The sequence below is a fragment of the Oreochromis aureus genome, linkage group 14 (assembly GCF_013358895.1).
Source record: "Oreochromis aureus strain Israel breed Guangdong linkage group 14, ZZ_aureus, whole genome shotgun sequence".
Lineage (NCBI taxonomy): Eukaryota > Metazoa > Chordata > Actinopteri > Cichliformes > Cichlidae > Oreochromis > Oreochromis aureus.
This window is the reverse complement of record NC_052955.1, coordinates 27,230,272-27,248,976: the sequence shown is the minus strand read 5'-3', so window position 1 is coordinate 27,248,976 and position 18,705 is coordinate 27,230,272. Positions and strand designations below refer to the sequence as shown.

Sequence of the window (18,705 nt, the reverse complement as noted above, 5' to 3'; positions counted from 1 at the left end):
GTTTCTCATTAATACCAAAAAATATGTTATATCAAAAAGCATTTTATATTCATTTAAAAACTAAGAGACACCAAAATATGCAAAAAAAAACCCCAAAAAATAACTTTGTAATTTCTAGCCTGTTTGAGTGAGTGACAGCTGGCTTATGTGTGAAACAGAGGGATGGCAGGGATATCAGTAGGGTCACTTATCACAACAATTCCTCATCCAAATAGATAAATAAAAAGATGAGTTCACTGAGATGCTGTTCTCGGTTCCACACGTTGTTAGAGCCACATTTATGTGCTCTACACGTACTAAAGTGCGGTCATCTTAAATGAATCAAAATGCCTCACAACACATTAAAATGACTAAACTGTATGACTTGTTTGTCTTTCATGTGTGTGTACTGAATATCTATCCTCCCCTACCCTCGATTTGAGGACTCGTCCATCTTTGTCAGAATGCTCAGTATGGCACATTAAAAATGTTCCCCCTGGCTAAAACTCAAATTTGGAAAGGTTTCTGTTCTTCTCTGGCCTCATCAGTAAATTGAAGGGGGCCATATGAGACATCATTACGTAAATACTTTGTGTGTCTGTGTGTTTGAGAGTGCATGTGTGTGTGTGTGTCTGTAGTATGTCTTACAGACAGAAATGATAAGAGAATGCATTTTGGATTATTGGAAGGAAAACAACAATTATTTTTTACTAATAGTTTTAAGAAGCCTGTCTAATACAACACAAAATTAAATACATAAGGAGGATGACTTGATAATTTTATAGTTATCTGTAAGTGTTACCTGATTTTTTTTTCTTTGAAGATGGGTGTCATCAGCTGGACTGGATATTTTGCCGGAGACAGAAAAAGAAAGAGTCCAGTTTAATCTTAGCATCTGATTATGACTGGATAAACATGTATTTAAGGACAGCTACAATATTATATGTTGTTAGACCTCTGGACCAGTAACTTTTGAAGGAGTAAGATCCTTCTTGCAGTATCAAATCAAATTGCATATCATCTTGCCAAACTTCAAGCCGTGCGCTTGCATCAGAGCTGGAGTTCTACGAGACCATTCAGCATCCTATGAGAAACTCATATCTGACCACATGAAAATGATATAGGTAGCTACAGTGACTGTGTGCAAGCATGCTGTAAAAATGATAGCTTGACAGACTGACAGAGGCACACAAATATGAGATGGAAATTCTAATTTGTTCACTGTATCATTTTACATGACAAATGGCAAAAAGAATTAAAAACAAAAAGTAAAGACATGCAGCTGTTGATCATGACTCATACTTACACAAACATGAATTGATGTGAAAAATTGAAAAAAATATATATATATTTTTTATCTATATATTATTTGACAGGAGTATAAAGGGCAGCCAAGGGGAACATAAAAAGAGCAGAGATAAGTTTTGACATGCATTGCCAACATTAAAACAATGTTATGACTGGATTGCATCCACTGTATACACCTCTGAACATACTTTTGCAATTCACTTATCTCTCTTATCCACTCTCTTGGAAACTTTATCTTTTTCTGACAGTTTTTTTTTTTTTTGAGATAGCTCAAGGCATGAATTTTTAAGAGCCAAAAAGGCCTTACAGAAATATTCTTTAAAAATCCAATTTCTTTTTGTATTTAAACCAACCAATGGAAAATGATTGTCAGTAAACAAACATGTTTGATAATTTAATCATTTAAACAATTTCATTATAACTGTGCCAATACGAGATAAAATTCTTCTGAATGCAGTTTGAGAAAAAAATAGAGGGTTTATTTCTTTTTTAATTTCCTTCATGCAAAAATAATCCATGAACCGCGGTGCTGCTACGCTGCTGAACTAATGTAGCATTTTAAATCATTTAACATGCCATGATTAAATCCTCCTTCCACTTTGTGTTATTTGTCCAGCTATACCATTTAACCTCAATATTTAATTTGAAATAATGAAAAATTTTCAGTTTAAAAGTCAGTTTAAAAATTAAAATGAAAAAACAGTCTACTTTTCCCCTACTTTTTCTATTTTCTCTTCTTACATAGTGGATGGTTCGGATGGCAGTGTTGGGATTGAGGTGTTGGTGAAGAATGTGTACGTGTGTACATGCATCCATATAAATAATAATAATACTTTAAAAAATGAGGGGACTAAAAAGAAATCAGAATAGAACAAAGTACTTTCCTGAACCCCTCCCATATGAAAAATAATTAAGAAAAGAAAATAGTCTACTTTTTTTTGTCTGGTGACAGTTTGCAAGTAGCTGCAGCGAGCAACTTTTGGTCGTGAGGCAATTGCACAAATCTCCCGGTGGGTGGAAACCTTAGTCCAACTCAGACTGACAACATCCCATCTCAAACAGATTGATAAGGTTCAAAATTAATCACCAGCTAATTTATAAAGGGAGACAGATTGCTAGCACATTGCAATCAGTCAGTCTGTGCCAATGACAGTAACTTGCCTGCACCATCAAATGAAGCACATATACCAGTTTGTAGAGACAATTTACTACAAATTGCACTAAATATGACAGTGAAAGGCATTTCTTATTTTAAGACCATTATGTCTGTGATAGTTGTTGCTAGGAGTGTTTATTTTTTGGAATGAGAGGGGGAGATGTTGTCAAAACAAGTGCGTAATTGGCACCACTGGACAGCTCAAAGCTGTGTGTAGAGTGCCAAAACTTTGGCTCTGTCCTCTCACTCTTTGTGTGGTATTTTATTTAAACTGAGCAGAACTCAGCTGATATATCACAGCAAAACACGTAATAGACACGCTGGGCCACCATGTCCATTCACACTTTGCCTCTCCAAAACGTGAAATGTGCATGCATGGAGAAGCTGCATTACCAGCAGGGGGAGATAGTAGATTTAAACCTACGAGGTAGGGTTGGAGGTGTCCAAAAGATGTATGAAGTACGTTCCAGGGTCCCTAACTGTCGGAAACGATTAAGCCAGGTGGCTATACATGTATATACATGTAAATGTGTTAATAAGGTCTGTTTGAATGAGTTTCTGTGATTATTTTAACATTGGCTTGAAATAAAATACCGCCCTCTGCTGTTACTGCAAATTAATGCAACTGCTGTATGCGTGTATATTTCACGTTTTGAAGAGGCAAAACGTGAAATGGATACGGTGGACCGCCGTGTCTATTCGACGCTTTGCTGTGATATCAGGTTGCTCTATGGCGGGATGTTGCCTGGCAAACCCCCCCACAATTTTGGTTAATACACTGTTCCTTAAAAATATACACATGTTTTTATTTATTTAATGACAAAAGACATATCACTGTTCATTAAAAGGAGGTGTGGAAGAGGATTTGACTTTTGACCTGATGGTAAGCCAAATCCAAATAGCAAGTAGTGCCAGCTACTGTAAGACTAATTATTTATAATTAAATTTAAATGATTTTCAAGTGCATGAATATGTGAAAAAAGTGTATTTGATTGTTTGAAGATAGATTTCGATTTTTTGTTCACTAAAGCACAATTTTTTGGTTATTTGCCTCAGGGCAATATTATGCAGTTAGAGTTTCTTAGGGCAATAATACAAATTATTCCTTCTAAATTCTGGTCCTTGGGACTGCTTCTTTGAAGCTTAGGTGTTTCCCTGCTCCAAAGCATGTGTTTCAATTTTTTCATCTTATCTTGTTATCTTGTAAATATATCTAGCTAATAATTTCAATCCAGTGTGTTGGAGCAGGGATTGGGGATATGAGGAGTGTGAAATATTTTATTCTCAAAAAAAGGGGAAAAAAATCATGCTATTGAGGGTTAAGGGCACATTAGAAGGAAGGACAAGTGAATCCTGTTGTGAACTTCCTCAAGGGGTGCTATAAAATAGCACTTTGTCTTTCAAAATGTAGCTATTAATGGGACTGTGTTAGTGGGTTTGATTAATTTCTGAATGTTACAGTTTGTTAGGACTATTTAAATCAATATATGCAATATTCTCAGTCACACACTTTCCTCTTCAGACACTTGCAATCAAACACAACAATACAAACATTGTAACGTGCCAAGAATAAATACCCAGTTCACTTAGTTCAATTTGACCTGCTGTGGCACGTCCGTATTTAATATTAAATAATGTCAAAATGCAACAGCATGAAAGGTTGTTAATTTAAAGAAAGAATTCAAAAATATTACACTGAACAGATTCCTAAGAAGGCAGTTTGCTTTGATGAGGGATTTTTTTTCTGTTGTCCCGCTGTGTCATCAGTGCCTCACTATCTTATTTATTATTATTTTTTATGATCATTTTTTAATTATCATTTTTTAACATATCTATAAATGTCCATGCAGGGAAGAAGGCATCCTGTTCTATTTACTGAGATCCCTACCGTAAGAGCTGACTTTTGGAGAAAAACTTTTATTTTCATTGAGGAGTGTGGCTTCTTCTCTCTATCGGCACATCATGGCAGCTGAACTATCAGCTGCCAAGCCAACAATCCATGGGCATAATATTTCTTCAGAGATGCTTATAGAAAGGGTTTCTAACTGCAGGATGTGAGACAACAACCCTGGTGCATAGCTCCAATTTAGTTTCACAACTCCACATTCTTGTTATAAGTATTACAAAATCAAATGCATTAAGTTCAGTCTCCCCATTACCGATTTTAGCTTGATCTTGGATTTTATATTTTTTTTAATTTCATTTCACACATAAAACAAGTAATCTCTCTATGTTTGTCCATTGGTATTATTGATATTCTCTTGGTATTCACTGTTCTTATTGACTTTAAAGGGGACATGAAACACTACACATAAAGACTAAATTACATAATTGAGCCCTGCTCTCAAAAACTGACACAGATGTAACTATGTCTGTGAAGCTGGATTTAAGAAGTAAGTGCTTAAAGTTAAAGTTTTAAAAACATGTTTAGTGCCATCTTCTGTCAGTACAGAACGTGACATCATGTGTTTGGTTGGTTTGTTTGTGGCTAGTAGACTAATATTCAGGGACCAAGAATCTGGAAAGAGTTAAAGGTAGCCAGTTAGTCGTGAGTATGAAATATACAGTAATGATTAAAGGGGACTCATGGATCAGGACATCAAAATGTTAAAGAGCATAACTGCTAGCGTAATACCATCTCTTTTGCTTAAATGTTGGAGAAATCTGAGGATAGCCAAGGCATCAGAACACGCTCAAAACATGTCACAATCTGGCTGAGAGCAGACTGTGTGGAGTGAGGAGGTGGACCCAAGAGCAGACACACGAAGAGGCAAAACAAAACTTGAGTGTGACAAAAACGAGCCATTTATTAAGGCTGGCAAAATAAATACAAACAAAAGGCAAGGGCAAAACTAAACAATAATCTAAACTGGGTGAACTAAGATTAAAACATGAAAAAAAATTGAACATGGAGATCTGGCATGGATACATAGGAAGAACATGGAAACATGACGTGAACATAACAGACGACCAGATGAAGAATGAATGAAAAAACACAGACTAAATACACACAGGAGGTGATCAGGGAAAGCGGAAACACACAGGGAAACAGCTGACACAAATGAACATAATGATGTCACAAGGGAAGGGTAAAGCTCAACACACTGAACATAGAAACACAAGACCTTTTCAAATTAAAGAGGTCAATTTTCAAAATAAAACAGGAAACATAATGAGACGCAGACATGACAACACGAACTTGACAACATAAGACACGAAGACATGAAACACATGAGGGGCGAGGGAGACTTAAACACAGGGGTTGAAGACACAAGGGGAATCTAATAAACAATGAACTATAACGGCAACCTAGGCATAATAGAAATGAACTTAGACAACCTAAAGAACTTAAACATAAGCCATAAACATCAAAATATATTAAAACTCAAAACGCTGGGTCAAAAGACCCAGGATCGTGACAAAACAGCTCCCTGGCCTGTCAGTTCCCAGTAATTCATCTCTGAGGCCATTTTATAAATCTATTCATAGCAAGTGTTTAAAGTTTGGTTAGTTTTCTGATCAGTCATTCCATCTTTTAAAAATCAAAATATACACTTTTTTGTGCATTTCAGAACCAGGATATTCAACTAAAGTCATATATACAGAAAAAAAGGTAAGCAGAATATCCACAGATTTTGTGCTTAATATTCAACTCAGAGCAATGCATGTTAGTAGAACTCCCTGATTAGTTTTGTGCCAATTAAATTATCAACTACTTTACAAATAACTACAGAATAACTACACATAGCATATTCCAAAGGTAGCAATACAGCACATTGGCCCATTTAAAAGTTATAGAAATATTCATTTTCAGCTCAGCTGTTAACTAGAAAATGTCACAGTTTTCTCTCAATTATTGGTCAAGGAATACCTTCAGTTTTGCAGTACAATGCAATATGCCAAGACCATTTAAAAATATATATTCATTTAGCTTTGCCCATCTCCTGCTTCCTCAACACAAATAGATGAAAAGCAGCAGGTGGTGACCAGGAAAATTGGACGAAAACAAATTTTGCCTTGTGGCAACAAGCCTCAGTCACATAGCGTTGACAAAGATCCAATGACAAATCCATACTCATGACATTTTCTTAACATAAAGAGTCTGCTATAACCACTCTGCATTCACATACAGAAACGCACATGTACAAATTCCAGAAGAAATTCTAAATAGATCCAAAAACTAAAGAAAATCCCCACTTATTACTCTAAAAGCTGAGAGGCTACATAGTGACTGGTACACACACATAGAAGCACAGACATACTCTTATAACTCCACACACACTCATGATTGCACACACACACACACACACACGCACACAAAGTGGATGACAGATTGGCCTGGAGCCGTTATGGGAGAATGGGCTGTCATTTGAAGAGGTGAACGAGAGGACTAGAAGACAGGGATGGTGGGATAAAGAAAATTTTAACTTAATGGTAGAAAAAAATAGCTAAGAAATATAATAGTAATCAAATAGGAAACAACATAGAATTACCCTAAACAACGTCGAAAGTAGAATATTGAAATATAAATAATGTAAATAATAAGTGCACGCAGCTGGATAGTGTAGTGTTACCACTACTCGCCTTTGGAACTTTGGTTGGGGTTCAACTCCCTGGAACAAGAAGGCATAAGTGGACAAGGGATGAGAATGTGAGGCTGGTGGAATGCAACCAGGCAAGTAATCCCAGCATAAAGGGTTAAGCGGTTACAGAAAAGGGATGTGGGACCTACAGAATTTTGAACACCCAACATCTAGACCAGGGGTCTGCAACCTTTAACACCCAAAGAGCCACTTGGACCCGGTTTCCACGCAAAAGAAAACACTGGGAGCCGCAAATACTTTTTGAAATCTAAAATGAAGATAACACTGTATATATTGTTTTTTTACCTTTGTGCTTTGTGTGAACAACTAAAGTAAGTAAGGAAAGTTTATTTATTAAGCACTTTTCACAGACAGGCAGTCACAAAGTGCTGTACACAAATATTAAAATAAACAATACAATCAATAGACATTATACACAATGTAAAAGATCAAATGTAAATAATGTAAAGAATATAAAATACGTAGATCAACAAAAGGCTTGTTTGAACAGAAAAGTTTTTAACTGCTTTTTAAAAGAATCCACAGAGCAACTAAGGTGTGTTGCTTATAAAATCCATGAAGTGCTACAGAGAAAATTACATTTTATTTATGTAATCAACACATTTTGACCTCTTAAAGAAATATAACAAAAGGAAAGACACCCAGCTGAACTAAAATGATCCATGTAGCAAACAAAAACTGTTGTGAGCCGCCACCCTTTTAAAAAGTAATTGGAAAAAAAGCACTATGCTGCTAAAAAAAAATAGATATTTGCAAAATTCTGCCTAAATATCTATTTTACCAGGTTAATGTGTGTGGCGGGGCGTGGTCTGCAGTGCCACTGAATGGGAGTCGGACGCACCTGAGCGGCACCCGCAATCACGCCTCACTGCCTTAAAGTCTGTGCTCTCTCTGCTGTTGTGTTGTCGGGCTGTGAGCTGAAAAGCTACAGCCGGCTGTATGCGTACAGCAACCGTGTGTGAAAAGTGCTCAATAAAGAGATGCTCAAAAGCGTGTTCATGCAAACATCGTCGGGTCTGCCGTGATATGTTTACAATGAGACTTCTGGTCCCGAACCTCTGCTCACAGCGTCTGCAAATCGGGGCTTTCATCTTTACGCAGGACTGTAAGCTGTCATCTGTGAGGCGGGAGCGGTGTTTGTTTTTAACATAGTTCACGGTTGAGAACAGCTGCCGACATAATGTGGATCCGAACATCCATAATTGGCCTATCTGGGGTTGAAAGTCTCGATAAATGCACGGCGTTTCGCCGGGTACACCGGCTTCCCTGAGTGTGACGCTTATTTTGAGCGATGAAAAAAAATAATAAAATATTATTTTATTTTTATATTTCAAAATCACAACAATCTTCCAATATAGAACTACAAGTTTTTTAAAAAAGAACTAAACACAAATAAAATGCACTTCAGCTAAATACTTCTAATTTATTTTCCCAAACCACGCGGAGCCGCAGTATAAGGACTAAAGAGCCGCATGTGGCTCCGGAGCCGCGGGTTGCCGACCCCTGATCTAGACTAACAGCAAAACAACTAGTAGCTCAGTGTTTCAACATCGAGAAGAAGCAACTGCTATCACAACTATAGATTGATGAGATACAATACAAATGCTATGACAAGGGGAAGCCAGGATGTCAGGTCAGAGTTGAGATATCATCCCCACCCTCTGAGATCGGGTACCAAGAACCAATAATAATTGGTGCTGAGTGTGAGAGCTGTTGACCTAAGAGATAGAATCATGGCTAAGCGAAATGGAAACCTGGACCGTACATGGCCGAAAACCAAGACAATTTGAAATACGCTCTGAAGGTGAATGCAGCATTATGGACAATCTACACCATGCCATCAGTGATCACTGAGATACTTGGATACAAAATGAACAGCCACAAGGAGCAGTTCCCTGGATGGATAAGGAGAGAAAGCTCAAGACAACATGGAGGGAAGTTAGCTAACTTTTAGAGCTACAGAAAAGTATGATGAAGAAAGGGATGCCAAAAAGTACAACATCCATCCATACTGAGCCATCCATACCTGACACATTAGAAAATGCTAAGCAAAGACTCAGCGCCTTGGTCAGCCGTTTGAAGAGGTATACCATAGAGATCGAACCCACTGACTACTGTATTTCTCAGTGGCCCCACCGAGGATGCAACCTAGAACAACAATGCACATTGGCTAAAGAAGCTAAGTGCACTCCATGAGGGTCTGGCAGCGCAAATAAATCAGCTGCTAATTGATGAGACACGTTCAGAATGGCTAACCGAAGGCCGAATAGTCCTGCTCTCAAAGGATCCCCAGAAGGGACCAGTCCCATCTAACTACCAACCAATAATCTGGCTCGGCACAACATGGAAGCTCCTATCAGGCATCATAGTGGCTAACATGAACAGACACATGGCTCAGTAAATGAGCGGGGAACAGAAAGAATTGGCAGAAATAACAGAGGGGCAAAACATCAGCTCCTGGTAGATAGAGCAGTAGCTCAGGACTGTAAGACCAGACAACTTAAGGACCGCCTAAACTGATTACAAGAAAGCCCATGTTTCAGTGCCTCACACATGGATCCTGGAATGCCTGCTTAGAACTGTAGGCATGTCAATCAAATCAAGGCCATACATTTCCATTTCATTACGGTAATATTTCTTTTTTTGTTCACATTAAGTCACATGTGGCAAACAGAGTGAACTTCACGCCTTCATTACGAATAATAAAAATATTCATCTTCATAATTATAAAATTAAAAGTGCAAACAAAGTTTTGAATGTCCCGTTTCTCTTCACATTTTCTTTCCTTTTGTAATACAGTGAACAGTTGTGTTCACTGTATTAGGAAATATTATAGCTAAATTTCAATCAGCTAAAGAGGAATTTGAGGCCAACCTTTCAAGAAACAAATCACATCATATGCAATTGGAAGCTTAATTCCCAAGTAGAGCTGGGCGATATAAGATTTTTTCATATCACGATATGTTTTTTTCATTTCAGGCGATAACGATATATATCACGATATAAGCCAAATAACTATATTTGTAACATTTAAATGTGCCGTTGCTCACAAGTAAAATGTGAAATAATTAGCAGCTTGTTTTAATTAAAATATTTATTTCCCATAATAAGTTCAACAGGGCAGATGTACTTAAGGAACATGAGACTTCAGTTCCAGATAAATAAAGGCAAATATTGCAAACTACACAAAAGGCAGCCGCTAAAGCGTTTAAGTGTCAAAATAGAACAAACAAAACAGACCACTAAATTGTCAATTCCACTTAGAAAGAAAATATTAATTCTAAAAATAAATCTTAGGTCGTTTTACAGAAGAACAGACAAAATTGACTAACTTTTGTCAATATCAAATAAACTGAGAACTAAAAGGAAATTCTTAATCTCTCCTTGTTGTATAGCTTAGCTTTTCAAACAGTTTTAACAGTTACTTTAGTCTGACAAAAGCCGAATGACGAATTAGCGCTTTCAGTCAGAGATTGAGCATGCACCGCTTTATTGTATTTCCAGACTTGCTTTCGGCACAATTTACAGTGCGCGCTACTCTGTTTTTTGTCAGACTTGAAATAGCCGAAATACCTTCACACAACGGAACTTCTGTGGCCCTTCCGTTCGACAAGCTCTCCGGCATTGGAGCCATCATCTGTTTTTCTTCGTAACCTTCGCCACGCTCTCGGTTGATTTTTCTCTAGTCGGCAAACTCATTTCCTTCATTACCGGGCTGCACGGCTGCAAAACAAATACACATGTGCGCCTTGGCGCTTGTGCTGTACGTAACAAATCACGTGACGTGACGCTGCGGCTGTGATTGGTTCGGCTCTGCGCTACTTAATTTGGATTGGCTGTTCTTTTTTTTTTTTTTTTTTAAGAGGGCAAGAGAGATGAGGCCTATCGCAATAGTTTAATTTTTCTATCGAGAAAAAGTTATTTCGCAATACATATCGTTATCGTTTTATCGCCCAGCTCTAGTGACAAGTTTATTCTTGGACTGAGCAGTGAAAACAGAGCAACAAGTGTCATCAGTATCTAAGACTTAGTAGACCTAGTATGGACTCGTGTTGGTCTGTTTTTTATCAAAAGCATAAACTTGTTATTATATTTTAAGCAATAATAATTTAAAATTCAATGGCATCAAAATGCTTCCAGTCCTGATGTCGAACGCTCTTTTTCACTAATGTGTTGTTGTTGTTTATAGATTGTAAGACCAGAATGACAAAAAGAAAGGCCAGTCCTGAAAAAAAGACCCCCATAAAAAGAAGGAGGGTCAGTGAGCAGGCTGGTCCTTCCACCAGCTCAGATGCTCATGTGGTCAAAGGAGTCAAGCGCAAGGTCCAACAAGATGAAGCGGGGACAACCAATACAGCAAAAAGTGTAAACTTCTTGACCATATGAGCGGTGACAAGGGGCAAGCATCTTCCTGGTTGGACACTGGTAAAGGTAGGCTAATTAGTTGAGTGAGGGATAGATTAAGTGTACAGCTGGTTGCTGGGTTTAAGATATTAGTGTTTGGGTGATATTTGTGTCTATTATCTAATAAGCTGATGTGCTTTTGGTGTTTTCCACATCTGCAGACTGCAGCATAGACATTTCAGAGAGCTGCAGTAAAAACCAAAACGCTGGCAAAAGGAAAGCTGCGGGAGACAGGAGGGACCCACCTAAGAAGAAGAACGTGGACCAGGACAAAACCAAAAATATTGCCAAAAGTCAGTGGCCGAACAGAAACGTAAGTAGCAAGCAGCTTGGCTTTTATATTCAGGTGAAGAGCAAAATGAACATTTAGGGTACAGCAGAGAGTAATTTGTGTGACAGCTGTAGTAAAACCCAATTTGTTTGTCTGTTTAGGTGACTTCCAAGCGAGATACGTGGAGGAGCACCGGCTTGGAGAAGGAGGCTGCGGAGCAGTGTTTGCTGGCTACCGCATAAAAGATCATTTTCCAGTAAGTGTTCAGATGGTGGTAGTAAGACAGGCAGTAACGCAGATAAGGGATAATATCGTAAGCTGAGACGTGTGCTGTTTTACACCTTTAATTATGTCATACTGAGGAAATGCTGAAGAAAATGGAGGATTTTTACCAGAGGACAAGGCCAAGGCAAGTTGACTTGCCTTAGAAGAGCCTTAGACTGTACATCATTCAATCAAAGCACAGAGTATTAGAGAAACATTAACCCATTGATTGATTATTGTCTTTTTCATCGTTTCCAGGTCATTCTGAAGCAGCTGGTTGATGCTGCGAAGCACCTGGAGGATAAACACATCTTTCACCGGGACATCAAGAGTGAGAACATTCTAATTGAGACCGGCTCAGATGTACCACGTGTTCGTATCATCGACTTTGGACTGAGCTGCTTTGTTAAGGAGCGGTCGCTGTACCGCGTCTTTTATGGTAACATATTCTGCTCTTGCTCTTCACAGATGTAACAATTTTCACCTTTTGTTTTAGAAGAAATTGCAATTGTCTCTGTTTATTAGGTACAGACATTTACTCCCCTCCCGAGTGGTACAGGCAAGGTTGCTACAGGTGTGGACCCACCACGGTATGGCAAATGGGAGTGGTTCTGTACGAAGCGCTTCATGTGGGGGACTTTAACACCACGGGCTTCCTCAAAAAGCGCCTGAAATTCAAAAGCCGTCTGTCTAAACGTAAGAAAACGTCACACTTCAAGATTGACTGATGGCTTGGACCACTGGAACTATCATCTTCATGTTTTTTCTCTTTCCTTTCTTTCCAGGCTGCCGGGATTTCTTGGACGCGTGTTTAACCAGAGTCCCAGAGATGCGGCCGACGTTGGAGGACCTCCAGCATCACGCTTGGCTGAGATAAACCCATCACACACACACACACACACACACAAACAAACACACGCAATTCAGACGTTATCATGTATGTGTGATATATGAGGTAACTTTCTTGTTTTCTGTTTGACAGGAAATAATTTTTTTAATTGCCCTATTTTAAACTTTGGTGTTTTGGAATTCCTGTAACCCCCCCAGCCATCCCAGGAAAGGGGATCTCTCTTTGAATGGGCTTTCCCGAGGTTTCTTCCCGTCAATCTGGCCCCCCCAGGGGAGTTTTTCCTCGTCTTCATAGAGAGCTTGGGCTGGGTCAGGAGCTCCATCAAAACTGTCTTTAGTTGATTATTTTAAGGTAATCATATTCTTTAAAGTAATCAAATAAAAAACAGTAAAAATCTGAAGACTTGAAGTAAACTTTCATTAAAATAAAACTTGTTTAATTCATCTTTGCTGAGGATACTGTGTTATTACTATTTCAAGGATTGTATTTTACCCACGATGCATTTTGACAAGTAAGAAAATTAAAAAGGTAAATCAGGTTCAGGTATATACAAAGAAAGTCACACTGCCACTGCTCTGAAGACTTGCATCTGTTGCCCTAACCCCAACCAGTCTTGACAGATTTCCTGGTTCTAGCAGAGGTTGCAGCAGTTGGGTGGGATTTAATAAACTTTTGGGGCAGTATGTGGGGTTCCGATCACCATATTTAGCAGTGTGTAGTGTCTGCGTGGCGCTCAGCGGTGATGCGGGGTTGTCCGACACTGACTCCGAGTGGGAGGAGACTCACTAGGGCCTTACGAGAAGGCCCTGCCGGTTCCGATGATTTGCCCCACAGAAGATTTTCCACTGGGACAGTCTCGGGATGACACCCTACGCTCAGCCTTTGACAAAGTGATAGAAATTGATGATCACTTCCTTCCTACCCGCGCTTTGTGCTATTGAATGATACTAACAGAAAAAAATACAGTTAACACTGACTTAATAAAAAAGTATTATATTTTATCTCAGATTTGATCATCAGTACACACACACTGTTTTTATCCCTTTAACTTTTTTTGGTTAATCAGTTGATATAATAAGAAAGTTAAATATACAATAATAAATACTTTAAATCATATGACAATGTAGCTGTCACTGTGTTTATTAGTGTTTGGTAAACTAGAAGTCTTCATAGTAGCATCCACAATTCAAGTCTTTATACAAATAATGAAAGAAAGTTTCATGTGAAATTACTGAAATATATGAAATATTATGGCTTTGTCTGCCAGAGTGTTTTTCTTTAAACTAATTGGAAGACTTTTACTGGCAGTCAGTGATGTCACTGAAAGGCAAGGTTCTAATGTTGTGTTGCCATAGTCTCCGAAGTTTGCTTTTAAAGCTCACTCACAGAACTGGCTTATACAGCTTAGTTAGAAAAGTCAAGCATCCAGACATTTGAAGGACTATTTGCACATTAAGGTGACATTTTCTATTTTAAAATTTCTCAAAAAATTAAGATGAAAAAGGAAACAAGAAAAGTTACGACTGAGGCAGATAAGAAAGATCCAGGAGATCAAAGTAAGTAAAAAAAACGGAAAATCTAGCTCAAATCCCCCAAATAACAGAATCTACATTTCTAAAAATGTTGACACTCTGTGTATAAAATGATTCATTTTTAGAGGATTTAAATCCTATGTTTGATTGAAACTAGCGTAAATGCAACATATTTAATCAAAGAAAGGTTACTGGGGCACTTTGTCTTTTGGTAAAATAATGTGACAAGTTTATTCTTGGACTGAGCAGTGAAAACAGAGCAACAAGTGTCATCAGTATCTAAGACTTAGTAGACCTAGTATGGACTCGTGTTGGTCTGTTTTTTATCAAAAGCATAAACTTGTTATTATATTTTAAGCAATACTAATTTAAAATTCAATGGCATCAAAATGCTTCCAGTCCTGATGTCGAACGCTCTTTTTCACTAATGTGTTGTTGTTGTTTATAGATTGTAAGACCAGAATGACAAAAGAAAGGCCAGTCCTGAAAAAAAAGACCCCCATAAAAAGAAGGAGGGTCAGTGAGCAGGCTGGTCCTTCCACCAGCTCAGATGCTCATGTGGTCAAAGGAGTCAAGCGCAAGGTCCAACAAGATGAAGCGGGGACAACCAATACAGCAAAAAAGTGTAAACTTCTTGACCATATGAGCGGTGACAAGGGGCAAGCATCTTCCTGGTTGGACACTGGTAAAGGTAGGCTAATTAGTTGAGTGAGGGGTAGATTAAGTGTACAGCTGGTTGCTGGGTTTAAGATATTAGTGTTTGGGTGATATTTGTGTCTATTATCTAATAAGCTGATGTGCTTTTGGTGTTTTCCACATCTGCAGACTGCAGCATAGACATTTCAGAGAGCTGCAGTAAAAACCAAAACGCTGGCAAAAGGAAAGCTGCGGGAGACAGGAGGGACCCACCTAAGAAGAAGAACGTGGACCAGGACAAAACCAAAAATGTTGCCAAAAAGTCAGTGGCCGAACAGAAACGTAAGTAGCAAGCAGCTTGGCTTTTATATTCAGGTGAAGAGCAAAATGAACATTTAGGGTACAGCAGAGAGTAATTTGTGTGACAGCTGTAGTAAAACCCAATTTGTTTGTCTGTTTAGGTGACTTCCAAGCGAGATACGTGGAGGAGCACCGGCTTGGAGAAGGAGGCTGCGGAGCAGTGTTTGCTGGCTACCGCATAAAAGATCATTTTCCAGTAAGTGTTCAGATGGTGGTAGTAAGACAGGCGGTAACGCAGATAAGGGATAATATCGTAAGCTGAGACGTGTGCTGTTTTACACCTTTAATTATGTCATACTGAGGAAATGCTGATCAATGCCCTGTGTCTTTTAGGTGGCCATCAAACACATCCCAAAGGGGAAAGTGTACTGCAAAGTGACGGTAAATGTGCAACACTTGAATTGTTTTTACATTAGTGGATTGCATGCAGCGTTCACCTGTGGAACGTCTGTTCCTCATCATCCACTTTGTCGAAATATTTCAGGATGAAAACGGGAAGCATCTGTCAGTGGAAGTTGCCATCATGCTGAAGCTTGCAGCTGAAGCAGATGGATCAGTGGGAACATCAGCCCCAGTGTCTCTGCTGGAGTGGTTTGACTTTGGCAGAGAGCTGATCCTGGTGATGGAGAGACCTGTCCCCGCTGTGGACCTGGATAAATACATAGAAGAAAATGGAGGATTTTTACCAGAGGACAAGGCCAAGGCAAGTTGACTTGCCTTAGAAGAGCCTTAGACTGTACATCATTCAATCAAAGCACAGAGTATTAGAGAAACATTAACCCATTGATTGATTATTGTCTTTTCATCGTTTCCAGGTCATTCTGAAGCAGCTGGTTGATGCTGCGAAGCACCTGGAGGATAAACACATCTTTCACCGGGACATCAAGAGTGAGAACATTCTAATTGAGACCGGCTCAGATGTACCGCGTGTTCGTATCATCGACTTTGGACTGAGCTGCTTTGTTAAGGAGCGGTCGCTGTACCGCGTCTTTTATGGTAACATATTCTGCTCTTGCTCTTCACAGATGTAACAATTTTCACCTTTTGTTTTAGAAGAAATTGCAATTGTCTCTGTTTATTAGGTACAGACATTTACCCTCCCGAGTGGTACAGGCAAGGTTGCTACAGGTGTGGACCCACCACGGTATGGCAAATGGGAGTGGTTCTGTACGAAGCGCTTCATGTGGGGACTTTAACACCACGGGCTTCCTCAAAAGCGCCTGAAATTCAAAAAGCCGTCTGTCTAAACGTAAGAAAACGTCACACTTCAAGATTGACTGATGGCTTGGACCACTGGAACTATCATCTTCATGTTTTCTCTTTCCTTTCTTTCCAGGCTGCCGGGATTTCTTGGACGCGTGTTTAACCAGAGTCCCAGAGATGCGGCCGACGTTGGAGGACCTCCAGCATCACGCTTGGCTGAGATAAACCCATCACACACAAACACACGCAATTCAGACGTTATCATGTATGTGTGATATATGAGGTAACTTTCTTGTTTTCTGTTTGACAGGAAATAATTTTTTTAATTGCCCTATTTTAAACTTTGGTGTTTTGGAATTCCTGTAACCCCCAGCCATCCCAGGAAAGGGGATCTCTCTTTGAATGGGCTTTCCCGAGGTTTCTTCCCGTCAATCTGGCCCCCAGGGAGTTTTTCCTCGTCTTCATAGAGAGCTTGGGCTGGGTCAGGAGCTCCATCAAAACTGTCTTTAGTTGATTATTTTAAGGTAATCATATTCTTTAAAGTAATCAAATAAAAAACAGTAAAAATCTGAAGACTTGAAGTAAACTTTCATTAAAATAAAACTTGTTTAATTCATCTTTGCTGAGGATACTGTGTTATTACTATTTCAAGGATTGTATTTTACCCACGATGCATTTTGACAAGTAAGAAAATTAAAAGGTAAATCAGGTTCAGGTATATACAAAGAAAGTCACACTGCCACTGCTCTGAAGACTTGCATCTGTTGCCCTAACCCCAACCAGTCTTGACAGATTTCCTGGTTCTAGCAGAGGTTGCAGCAATTGGGTGGGATTTAATAAACTTTTGGGGCAGTATGTGGGGTTCCGATCACCATATTTAGCAGTGTGTAGTGTCTGCGTGGCGCTCAGCGGTGATGCGGGGTTGTCCGACACTGACTCCGAGTGGGAGGAGACTCACTAGGGCCTCACGAGAAGGCCCTGCCGGTTCCGATGATTTGCCCCACAGAAGATTTTCCACTGGGACAGTCTCGGGATGACACCCACGCTCAGCCTTTGACAAAGTGATAGAAATTGATGATCACTTCCTTCCTACCCGCGTTTTGTGCTATTGAATGATACTAACAGAAAAAAATACAGTTAACACTGACTTAATAAAAAAGTATTATATTTTATCTCAGATTTGATCATCAGTACACACACACTGTTTTTATCCCTTTAACTTTTTTTGGTTAATCAGTTGATATAATAAGAAAGTTAAATATACAATAATAAATACTTTAAATTAGAGCTGGGCGATATAGATTTTTTCATATCACGATATGCTTTTTTCATTTCAGGCGATAACGATATATATCACGTTATAAGCCAAATAACTATATTTGTAAGATTTAAATGTGCCATTGCTCACAAGTAAAATGTGAAACAATTAGCAGCTTGTTTTAATTAAAATATTTATTTCCCATAATAAGTTCAACAGGGCAGATGTACTTAAGGAACATGAGACTTCAGTTTCAGATAAATAAAGGCAAATATTGCAAACTACACAAAAGGCAGCCGCTAAAGCGTTTAAGTTTCAAAATAGAACAAACAAAACAGACTACTAAATTGTCAATTCCACTTAGAAAGAAAATATTAATTCTAAAAATAAATCTTAGGTCGTTTTACAGAAGAACAGACAAAATTGACTAACTTTTGTCAATATCAAATAAACTGAGAACTAAAAGGAAATTCTTAATCTCTCCTTGTTGTATAGCTTAGCTTTTCAAACAGTTTTAACAGTTACTTTAGTCTGACAAAAGCCGAATGACGAATTAGCGCTTTCAGTCAGAGATTGAGCATGCACCGCTTTATTGTATTTCCAGACTTGCTTTCGGCACAATTTACAGTGCGCGCTACTCTGTTTTTTGTCAGACTTGAAATAGCCGAAATACCTTCACACTACGGAACTTCTGTGGCCCTTCCGTTCGACAAGCTCTCCGGCTTTGGAACCATCATCTGTTTTTTCTTCGGTAACCTTCGCTCACGCTCTCGGTTGATTTTTCTGTAGTCGGCAACTCCTTTCCTTCATTACCCGGGCTGCACGGCTGCAAAAACAAATACACATGTGCGCCTTGGCGCTTGTGCTGTACGTAACAAGT

The 18,705-nt window shown here is 38.8% G+C and overlaps 1 protein-coding gene across 1 annotated transcript; it reads left to right on the top strand.

The window, feature by feature from the left end:
- Window positions 1-14,175: 14,175 nt before the first annotated feature.
- On the top strand, window positions 14,176-16,588 carry LOC120443532 (serine/threonine-protein kinase pim-1-like). The gene is made up of 9 exons (XM_039622387.1): window positions 14,176-14,392; window positions 14,817-15,059; window positions 15,194-15,346; window positions 15,466-15,560; window positions 15,698-15,745; window positions 15,849-16,067; window positions 16,180-16,360; window positions 16,447-16,531; window positions 16,582-16,588. The coding sequence occupies exons 1-9, from the start codon at window positions 14,332-14,334 to the stop codon at window positions 16,586-16,588; spliced, it is 1,092 nt and encodes a 363-aa protein (XP_039478321.1). The 5' UTR covers window positions 14,176-14,331.
- The last annotated feature ends 2,117 nt before the right edge of the window (window positions 16,589-18,705 follow it).